At 32.9% G+C, this 12,096-nt stretch overlaps 1 protein-coding gene across 2 annotated transcripts in view; it reads left to right on the plus strand.

Annotated features, from left to right (window-relative positions):
* The first annotated feature begins 332 nt into the window (after positions 1 to 332).
* LOC123677206 (transcription factor Sp4-like) overlaps positions 333 to 12,096 on the plus strand; it is a 128,736-nt gene continuing 116,972 nt past the window's right edge. Inside the window, exon 1 of one of the 2 annotated variants that reach the window (XM_045613777.1) lies at positions 333 to 708. In XM_045613777.1, the coding sequence (XP_045469733.1) occupies positions 655 to 708 (54 nt within the window). In that variant the 5' untranslated portion in view covers positions 333 to 654. The remainder of the gene's footprint in view (positions 709 to 12,096) is intronic. The other variant, XM_045613776.1, reaches the window with a different exon arrangement.

Raw genomic sequence — 12,096 nt, forward strand, 5'->3', positions numbered from 1 at the left:
ATAACGTACAAACTTATTTTCAGCTCTGTACTGATATGTTTTTTCAGAATTTTTTATTTCAGACGGTTTTTATTTCTCTTTTTTTATTTTCTAGTTATATTTCCTCTAGTCAACATATTTGATCTGTGGATTATCGAATTTCTCAGGGACTAGATTCCCGAGAAATTTTATTGTTATAGTTGGTGTAAATAAATTGAGCTCAATCTTACTCAAGCATTCAGAAATTTGCGTAATAATAGGTAAGTATATAATACTTACCGAACTCGGGAAGCTTTTATGCGCCGTCTATGGATTCCGTTTTCTGAGCATCGCAGGCAGGCCTCCTCCCTCCACCAAGCCAGTCCCATAATGGCGTGGTCTGTGACAACGTACGTCCTGCTACACAACTTGTAGACCAAAATTAACTGTAGTTGGGAGTCTTTGATCGGTCTTTCACGCCCAATTGTGTATTTTTCAATTAGAATACAAACTAATTAACCGAAAACGATTACTCTCACAGTGAAAAAAACAGCGCAAAGGGAGAGAATAGTGTATTTTGCCTTATCGATTTTTGAGTGACGATTGCCGTGAACGACAATATAGGTGCATTCCTTTCGCTTGGATTATGTGTAGTGCTGAGAAATTTTGCAATGGTATCTGGGTGTGCAGATAATAATGATCACGGTTGCATCACCAAATAAGACAGAGTACGTCCAAAATTCAACACAGGTGGGTGTTACTCAATTATTATTGAATTTGATGAGTTGATTCCAATAGTAGTTTTAATTCTCGAGTCACGTTGCCATATCTACTATTGCATAGCTGTGTTCTTCGTAATTCCTTTCCTCACTAGACTACTAGATACGTTTATAGAAATTGAATATAATGAATTAATGAAATTGAGATTCAGATCAATCGATGATTTACAAAATATCATACGACATAAAATTTAATTGGATGAAATACTTCTGTATTTTGGAAGAAAAATTCAACAGTTTGGCAACAATGCAGTCAGTTATTTTAGGGCGGGCGGGCGTGACGTAATGGGGGTGTTGCTTCTGTCCGGCTTTTTTCAATATGATTATCCTCGAGTTCAAATCCAAAACGTGCATTGTTTTGTTCATTAGAAATTCACTAGAATATCTTTGGAGGAAATGCAAGGATTTTTACAATATTTTACAATTTCTGTTATACCTACGTAAGGTACGAGAAATAAGTATAATTTTTCAATTCCAGTTTTTCTCTAGTTTTAAAACAATTCAAAATGTTCAGCAATAACCAAGATAGTCGAAACGTTTTTCTTCCTTTCCACTGAACCATATTTTTTTCAACGAAACTTCTCAGAAACGATTTGAATCAAAAAATGGCTTAATGAAGAAACCTGTTTTAATCACATATTGCAAAAGGTATGTTGTATGATCGATTATGTTTTGGATGCTATTTAGTACAAAAACTTATTTTCATTTTGAAAAAGTTAGGTATTATAATTCGAGGAGGTTCATAAATTTGGAGATTAGCATCTACCTATTCCTGTTTTTATTAATCTCAACCAGCTAACTTTCAGCGAGACTTCCAATTCCAAAAATTATTATCCTTAATATGTTATAAGGCCTAGTCGATCAGTAGGTATTTATTTACGGTTGTCATATTTAATAATTTTTTCTGGCCGTTTCAATGAAATTATTTCTCCCGAATTATTCTTATAAAGTTCGAGATGAATATTGTGCCATCATCAGAAAAATGCATCTACTTATAAAAAATAACGTTCTGAATTTGTTTTTGATCAAATAAAATAAGTCTCAACGAAAACACACAAAAATTTGCGCATCCACCAAATGTAATTTTGTTGTACTATTTAAGTTGGATGGTCATTCTTTAATTTTTATACTTAAAATGGAAAACCGAATGTGAACCTTTAGTACTCGTTTAACCCCTGGCTCTTTTTTTCTTATCGTATTTAGTGGAATGTACCCACAAGTTTGATAAGAATTTAGGGTGAACGCCTCTGAAACGATTCAAACTAAACTCCGCCCCCTCAGTCTAATTCCTCGTACCTATAATTCATACTACGTTTGATTTCTTCCTATTATCTGTTCCCCCATTTGCGTAGCAAACATGATCAAAAGAATTGTACGAGAAAAATATCTCACTTAAAATTAATTCAACTCATATAAAATTTCAATAATTTAATTTTGGAATTAAAATAGGTACCTACCTAATTCAAGATTTGAATGAAAAAACATTGTGAGCTTTGAAAAAACCGTGTTAAAAACCACCTATTTAACTATCTATGATAAAAATTTTTCCGAACCCGGGGTCATTCTTTTCGCATCGCAATTCTAATGAACAGTACAAAAATTCATTACTTCGAAACTAGATCTATGCTCTGAAACTTTTAGGTGGAAAATATTGTATCCATGTATCCCGTATCATAGCAGGATTTCATAGGTATTTTCAGTTTCATGAACGTGTACCTACTGATATAGGTACTAATTGTTATTTGCGATAAATAGGTACATTTATCAAAATATTCGAGTACCTATTTGGTGAGCACACTCTGGTCTCGGGATATAACTACTGAATTTTACCATAGTATAAGGAATGGATAGTAAGACAGTGTAGTGCTTTATTCGATTTTGTTGATGTTGAGCGCCATCTAGTTGTAATTAAGTTATAAGTACTCAAAAATTTTACTCAAAAAATTGTTACGTGAAGTGGAACACTCTGAAAAAATCGGTGTTGTTTTAAAGAAATAAAATATTTGAAATAGATTTCTATATTTTGATATTTCTTCCGCTCTGTTTTTGAATTTTTCAACCATTTACGCCAGTGGCGTGTATCTCTAATATATAAAACTGCTTGCAATTTTACGTCAAATTTTAAACGTAAAATCACAGCCCAACGGGACCATCTAGAGCAAAAATGACAAGAATAAGACCCCCCTCAAAATCGTCTGGAGATCCCGGGAAAAATCCCAAACCTTCGATTCTCCCCGCGGTTTTCGAGTATACGGGGTGTTTCGGATCATTTTGACATTTCAAGTCCCATATTTCTGTGGTATCTGTGGACAATTTGGCTGTCAGTGTCATGTTAATAATAAATATTCCATTTCGATATATGAAAGTTCTTGAAAAAATTTGCAGTTTCCAAAATTGTTATTCAATATTTAAATAAATGCCGACAGATAAAATGCAAAGTCTTCGGCGAATCGAAAATTCGATAGATATTTGTCAAAATTTGGAAATGAACATTTATATCATCGAATGCATTTTCCTCAATTCAGGTTTGTTTTAAGTGTTTGTATCATTCAATTGGATATGAATGTTACTTCATTTCAGGAATTTTTCGTTTATTTTCCACAAACTATAAAACTACATTCTCTTTCGTGAGAATTTGAATCTATTGCGACAGAAGATGGAACTACAAAACAGTACAGAAGCTTCATCTGATCATGTATTAAACAGATAGAAAAACTCCTTATAGATAATTCACAATTGGCTTTATTACTGGAAAAAGAGCCAAGTTAGTCAGATGACATTCAACCGAGGGGGTAATCACTCCGTGAAAAAGATACACCGATTTCGGAAATCATGAAGATTTCGGGGGATTTCGAGGGATTTCGGAGGGATTTCGGATGATTTCGGGGATTTCGGAGAATTTCGGGGATTTCGGGCGATTTTGGATGATTTCTTTATTAAAAATACGTGAATAATCGTTTAATGTCTGTGTTTTGATAAATGAACTTAATTTCACGGCATTCAGACAATTTTTCAATTCAGAAAAATTACATCCTCGAGCGGGACTCGAACCCAGAACCTCCCAACTCAAACTCGAACTAGTTATTCGGAGGTTGTGGTTCGAGTCCCGCTGGAGGAGGTACTTTTTTCCAAATTTAAAAATTGTTTGAATGCCGTAAAATTAATTTTATTTATAAAAAAATATTGCATCTTTGGAAATGTTGAACAGATAATACAAAATTTTAGATTTTCAACTCCTAACAAAAACAATATTATAGCAAATGCTCTATTTGTCAAATTGGTAATTTTGATAATTCGTAAATTTCATAGCAATATTTGAATCACCACCGAGATCCCAACAAATAACTGATAACTATTTCAAATTTCAGTTCTCAGTATGTTTTCAGCATAGAAAATGACCACAAAATATTTCCGAGGAATTCATAATTCGTCTTTGAGCATATTTTTTTCCTGTTTTTTATTGTTGTGAATGAATTATTTCATATATTAGCATATTCTTACCATCTTATAGACGTTCACTGTGTTTTAAGAAGATTTTATATTCATTCGCGATTTTCACGAGATACCTCTATCCTGAATAAATCAAATTTTTCGAACTTTTTCCAATTTCAAAAGTTCATAAAAAAAGAATGTTAGATGTGACAACTTTGAATGATACCGCATATTAAAGCAAAAATTTATGCTCTTTTTGAAAATCTAAACAATTCATTTCGATTCATTTCAAATTCGAAATACAAAGTAATATTTTTAACCTGAACACTTTAAATGGGATATTGAAGTAATTAATATCTCTGACTCAATCTCGGTATGTGTCAATAACATCCCAAATTTCTATAAATTCCACCGACAAGTTTGGTTATTATTTTGATTTCATTATTTCCATGAATATGAAAATCCCCATGTGCTTTCCAAGGAAAGACAGAAATTGATTTTTTTCCGTCGATCCGTACTCACCTAGCCCTACTCTACCTCTTGTATTTATTCAATTCTTTTTTTTTTTAATAAGAGTATGTACAATTACTTCCGGGACACCCTGTATATTCAGCTCGACCCCGATCTCCTTTGTATCGTCAAATTCAATGACCGCTTAGTTTCGAAATCCAAAACAATTTCTTCATCAGCATCTCTATCAGAGCTCATTGAAATCATAAATTCCAAATTTGCCTTTTTCCTCGTCTACACACTCTTCCAAATACTTCCACTTGATTAACTAAAGAAAAGAAAATCGTGCTAAAACTGTTACCTAACCTCTGAATATGTAACATAACAAACGTCAGTGCCTTAGCCACTGCGCACACTCCATTGATTGCGAGAAATGTGATTTCGACGGCGCGGCGATTGCGAGATTTCGACAGCGATTGCGGGATTTCGGTAGCGATTTCGGGATTTCGACAGCGATTTCGTGATTTCGGTAGCGATTTCGGGATTTCGGAGGTGATTTCGGGATTTCGGAGATGATTTCGTGATTTCGGTGGCGATTTCGGGATTTCGGATGATGATTTCGGGATTTCGTGTTTCAGAATTACATCGATTTCGGAAGTGGTTACCCCCTCGCATTCAACAATTTCCATGTGTTTTTGGAATATCTAAAATATACACTTTTACGACAGAAGAGTGCAAAAATATAAATGATCAATCCGTTTTTGAAGAATTTGAGTGCAGTGCTGTTGAATTTATAATGAAAAAGTCAAATCGTTGTGAAATCTTCCATACGAATAATTTCAACTATATGTATATTATCTATTATATTATTTGCCGCTCAACTGAAACATGTATTAATAAACCTTGGAAATTAGAGACTCAAACTTTTTACCTGATTTCTCAAAAAGGTTCCACCAAGATATTAAAATTTCTTATAAGGTAACATAAGCCATGGGTATTTGAAAGGCAAGTCTATTCATTCTGTCTCTTTTTAGTTCGTTTATTAAAGCTATACTAGGATATACATATAAAAAATCAGTTGAAATACTAGTCAAAATGTCACGACAGAAATAAAATTTAAAGGATCATTCAGTATATGAAGAATTTCAACATGGCAGTTACTTTTGAAATTGGTATCAATTTTCCAGCAATTCAATGTAGGTATAAAATACTTTAAAAAGTAACTATTCATCAAAACTTTCCATTTCATGAATGAATGATTAAACTTGTATAAACATGTAGATACCTATTTCACTAAAGTTTTCAATCGTTATAGGAATAGTTGCTCTATGGCCACTTCGAAAATGCTATCCAACTGATATATTCATTGCTTTTGATAAAAATTAAATTATTAATTGATTCAGATCCAAAGTTAACATTTGAAAAAAATCAAGTCAATGTAATTATCGAACTCACTAACATGGGTCAATAGTATTGGCTGATACAATTTTAGTACCGAGGCAGTCATTTCAAATACTGAACACATCTTCTGACTGAAGTAAAACTTGAACAATGATCTTTTTTTACTTGCATCTTGAAATGAATTTAGCACTTTTTCAGTGTTCAATAATGAGATAATTATTAAATTGACTCAAGAGATTAACAGTATGCTTTATCAGGATTAGTTAATACTGCTGAAGACGTTAATAAACCTATTAATTTCTTATATGGTTCATCATTACAACTCTCTTTTGTTGAATCAAATTTCAATTGAGTTTTCAAAGGAGTTTTCATATGTTTACAATTAGACATGTTGAATTATTGCAATACATATTTGAAGAATATAAACGATTACTATACTACCTTTTTCATAATTTCTAGTGATATTCATCCCTATACAATTTTAGCTTTCCCTAAATTCTTTATGATAAAATTATCACTTAAATTTTCTATGAGATATATTCATTCAGAATTAACATTTGTTAAAACAAAAAAGTCATCTACGTATAATGCAACAACAGTTAGCAAGTTATTTTTTGATTTTATGTAAATACAATGCTCAATTATTGATATTTTTTAACTAATATCTGTCAAAATTTCATTTACTATATATATTGCCCTGTTCAATTTACTTCTGAGTAAAACCCAGAGCTACAAGCTTGCTCTATAACGTAACGAACCATCACGATTAAGCTTTAATTCAGCTGTCCTCCACTGAATCAGAATTATCTAGTGAAATTTCTATATCATCCCTTATCTATGATAACTATATCTTGACTGGTATTAATGAAATTGTTACCTGTATCCCTTTGATCATTCACCAGAACCCACAAAAATCATTTTTGTCCATATACCTTCAAGAAATATGCAACAGAAGAGTATGCAAAATTCATCGATACAATTTTCAGATTCTAAAAACGCCTTAGTTCTTCAGGAATGTCCAATTGGTCTTTCAATATTATAAATTATGGAAAATAACCTACTATTAACCAAATTTTTAGATTTCAAAAGGTGTCCTTCCTTGTATTCTAAATATATACACCCTATATAATTGTTGATCGAATATTGTATTTCTTAATAAATTATGAAATAGAAGAATAATTTGCTGCTCAACTGAAAAAAGTATTGATGAACCTCGGAAATGAGGGACTCCTTATAACCTGATTTCTCAAAGATGTTACTGATATTATTACGATTGCTTGTAAGGCAACATTAGCCATGGGTTTTTGAAAGGTAGATCTATTCATTCTGCCCCTTTTCAGTTTATTATAGCTATACTCAATATTCCTAAAACAAAATTTCACTGTAGGTCTTTTCATAGATCTTATCGAATGATTATGTAAATTCAATATTTGTCAAAACTGAAAATAAACATTGAATGCAGTTTCTTTTTCAGGTAGTGTTTCTATTGACTGATAATAACTCTCACATTTTGATTATGCATTTTTCCCAAATTTTTTAAAGAAGAAAGAAATTGCCATTTCTAGAGAAATGAGAATTTCAGATTTCAAAATGTCTAATTACTACTTCAAATATATATACACCCTATATAATTGCTGATCAAATATTGTGTATTTCTTTACAAATTAGTTAATAATTTGAAGCTTTAATCTCAATTTTCAGACTTGAATTGGTCCAACATCTCTAGATACTTCTAATTGATATTCGACAAATAAATATCCTGTATAATTATCCATCCAAACGAAAATAATCCATCTTCTGAAAAGAAAAACAATGTTTACTATATAGAATTAATTTAAATAATGATTCAAAAGTGATGAAATTTTGCAGACTTACTTATTTTGGGTCTTAGATCACGAATCCGCTATCATAAATTCCTTAATCCAGCTAGTTTTTTTTTTAATTGTGAAATTGGCCTAATGAAGGTGAGGTTATCCACATTAATAGCTAGTTTTCTTGTATTTTATTAACTGATTCTCGTTAGAAATGATTAATTAATCACATTTCAAGCTTCCCCAGAAATAAAAATGCCTTTTTTTCGTCAAAATCGATGGTTTTATCGATTGTTTATATATGGCGGCGGCCATCATGTTTAATACGTAACGTCTGTCAGATGCTAAATAATCTGCAACGTTGCCTGTATGCCAGATCTTCTTGATGGGATCGGTTTTTTACTTGGTGGAAATTCATGTTAATAGATTGTTTGAGATTATGACGTATTATAAAACTGTATGGAAACTCATAATTTTCGCACAGCTATTCGAGCAGAAAATTCGGCAAGTTTATTTTCGAAATGAATAAATGGTAGTTCATATGGTGTTATTCTGGTTTTTTCGATATTGGCATCGGATTCAGTTTAGTCCTCCTGAACATATACAGGGACATTGATGTTGACGAGGACGCTGTGATTACAAGGTTTTCAAAGGGTTCACAGACCAAATTAGATTTTGTGTTATACTTGCCAATTGTCTTTTTTTTTCATATGAAACAATAGATTTACTATTTTTTTTTTAATTTCTACCTGAATAGCTAAAACCGTGATAAGTAAATAAATATATTATAATATAACAAATACATAAGCGTACAAATTTTTTTACCGAAATTTGAGGCTTTATTGTAAAACACTGGTTATACATTTATGATTCGAAATATTGCCCATCGCTGGTCACTATACTTTCTCACATCTTTCGGGCAGCGTACGAATTGAAAAAACTGGTCATCTTTTGAAGCGATCCACGAATCGATCCAAGTTTTTAATTCTTCATAAGATAGGAAGTGCTGGTCAGCCAGGCTGTGTGCTATTGATCGAAACAAGTGATAGTCCGAGGAAGCAACGTCTGGAGAATACGTCGGGTGGGGTAGGAATTCCCATTTCAACTTTTTTAAGTATATCTTGACTTTCGCAACATGGAGTCGAGCATTGTCATGCAGTAAAATCCATTCATCTACTCTCTCGTCGTATTGCGGCGGTTTGTCTCTCAATGCTCAATGATTGCGTTCGATAACGATCGCCTGTGATCGTTTCAGTCGGTTTCAACAACTCATAATACACTACGCCGAGCTGGTACCACCAAATACTGAGCATGACCTTAGAACCGAGAATATTCGGTTTAGCCGTCGACGTGGAAGCATGGCCGGGATATCCACATGATTTTATGTGCTTGGGATTATCGTAATGAACCCGTTTTTCGTCTCCAGTCCCAATCCGATGCAGAAATTCCTTCCGTCTTTGCCTCGAAAGCAGCTGTTCACAAACAAACAAACTCCGTTCAAACACCTCCCGGCTTCAACTCGTACGGCACCCACTTTTCTTGTTTCTGAATCATTCCTATGACTTTCAGGCGTTTTGAAATGGCTTGTAGTCCTAATGATCCTGTCAATTATTGTTGCGTTTGAAATGAGTCTTGATCAATTATTGCCTCCAATTTTGCATCTTCAAAAACCTTCTCTCTTCCACCGCGATGCTGGTCTTCGACATCAAAATCACCATTCTTGAAGCGTTGAAACCACTCTCGGCACGTTCTTTCACTAATAGCGGCCTCACCATATGTATTTGGGAGCATTCGATGAGCCTCAGCCGCAGATTTATTCATATTTCAGTAGAAAATTAAAACCTCCCTCAAATTACGAGAATTTGACTCGTAAGCTGACATGGTTAATCGTGAATAACTTTATGATGCAGACACAAATCGACTAACATGTCGATGGCGTTATGTTCACAAATAACCAAACTTATTATATGACATCTACGATATATTTATTTCGACTACCACTTACCGTTACAGCCAGCTATTGCAAAACGGCAGGAGCAAAGTTGTACGCCTAAATCTAAATTTCGGAATATGACATTGTTCAGCTAAAATATTTTCGAAGTTCAGGCGCTTCCGGTTATATAAGAATTAAAAAAAATTTTTTCAAACTTTTTTTTCATTTTATGTCTCAGATATTATCGAGATTTCCATTCTCAATTACTCTTTGCTAAAATTATTGTGTTAGTCCTCATAGTTTTCAAAATATCAAGGAAAAACCGTAAAAAAGAGAGAATTTCCTTAGTCACAATTACCTGAATTATTTTTACTGTGAATATCCTATGCCTATTTCAATTCACTTTCTCAAACTAAAATGATGTTGGAACATCGTGCATATCTTGAATTTGAGAAATATCATCACAGGTGCCAAAAATTGTGAACAAAATTTGATCATAACTTTCGATTTTCAAATCAGAACCCTATTTTTTTGTGATTTCGCTGGATTCTACGGTAAAAAATAAGGGTAGTGTCCAAACGTGATTATGCTCTCAAATTCAATAATTCAAGAGTTATTTGAGATTTTATGAATTTATGTTATACGTAGGGTCAATTTTATTCGATCTGTTTCCAGACAGACTAGCAATAATACGCTATGACCATAGAAATGTAAATATCTAATTACTTTACATGTGACAGGTATTTTCATTATCAAAGCTTCACTAATTTGATTTCACGAATTGAATTTCCGATATTCAAATGACAAAATTCTGGATATACTTTTCTCTAATTATGTGGCAAATCAGTTCTTTCCGGCACATTTTGTGGAACAAAATAGACTGGAACTGATTTATCTATTATTTGTCAAATTTGTGATACAGAAAACTGTTTTACCAACCAACATTTTTCAATGCAAAAATCACTAATCCTGTGTACCAATTCTATTCATATGAAAAAGCGGTAGAATACATTTTATGAATTCAGGAAAAAATCAGCGTGGTGATGAAAAGGGAGTAACAGAAAGTTTGAAACAATTCTGTTGCATTCATCGTGGATATGGAATAGATCCAGAATTTCATTATTTGAATAACGGGGAGTCATATCGTCAAATTATAATCTACTTTATTCAATTATGAGAACACCTGTCACTTTGAAATAATTGAATATTTGAAACGCACTCTAGAAACAGATTGAATGAAATTGACCCTACGTATAACATAAATTCATAAAATCTGGAATAACTCTTGAATTATTGAATTTGAGAGCATAATCATGTTTGAACACTACCCTTATTTTTACCGTAGAATTCAACGAAATCACAAAAACATAGGGTTCTGATTTGAAAATCGAAAGTTATGATCAAATTTTGTTCACAATTTTTGGCACAATATTTGAAACACCCTGTGATGATATTTTTCAAATTCAAGATATGCACGATATTCCAACATCATTCTAGTTTGTGAAAGTGAATTGAGTATACGCATAGGATATTCACAGTGAAAATAATTCACGTGATAGTGACTATGGAAATTCTCTCTTTTTTACGGTTTTTTCTTAATATTTTGAAAACTATGAGAACTAACGCAATAATTTTAGCAGAGAGTAATTAAGAATGGAAATATCGATAATATCTGAGACATAAAATGAAAAAAAATGTTTTTTTCGAAGAATTTTTTTTAATTTTTGTATAACCGGAAGTGCCAGAACTTCTAAAATATTTTAGCTGAATAGGGCATCATGAACAATGTCATATTATGAATTTCCAGATTTCAAATCGGCCCCGTTCTCCAGAAACGTCTAATAGGCCTTCGAACTTGAAACACCCTGTATAAATATTCATATAAATATCTAAATATAAATATTTTTGAGAGGTTAAGATCGATATCGGTGTAATCTGGGATTTGATACCATAGAAAAACTCGAAACCCTTAACGGCGAACCCCCTCAAACTTAAGGCTAGGACCGCCCTTGATTTCTCGTCATGGAAAGTTATTTGCATCAAATATTTTCATGTGAGCAAGGGCGAAATGGTATGTTCTAGGAAAGAAGTCATATAAAATTCTAGCCTAGAATCAGCATAGGATACCGAGTGAATCGTCTAAACTCAGCTAACGATACAAGGTTTCCGATAAAAATCTTTTATTTTCTAGAGGGATACCCAGTGAAGGATCTACCGGCATAGTGACGGGGTCCAAGGGGCGGAGCCCCTTCGGCGAGCAGAGCGAGTCTTACATATATAAAACCGCTTGTGACAGTTCGGCAAATTTTAAACGTAAAATCACAGCCCAAAC

Source organism: Harmonia axyridis, chromosome 3, assembly GCF_914767665.1.
Source record: "Harmonia axyridis chromosome 3, icHarAxyr1.1, whole genome shotgun sequence".
Classification (NCBI taxonomy): domain Eukaryota; kingdom Metazoa; phylum Arthropoda; class Insecta; order Coleoptera; family Coccinellidae; genus Harmonia; species Harmonia axyridis.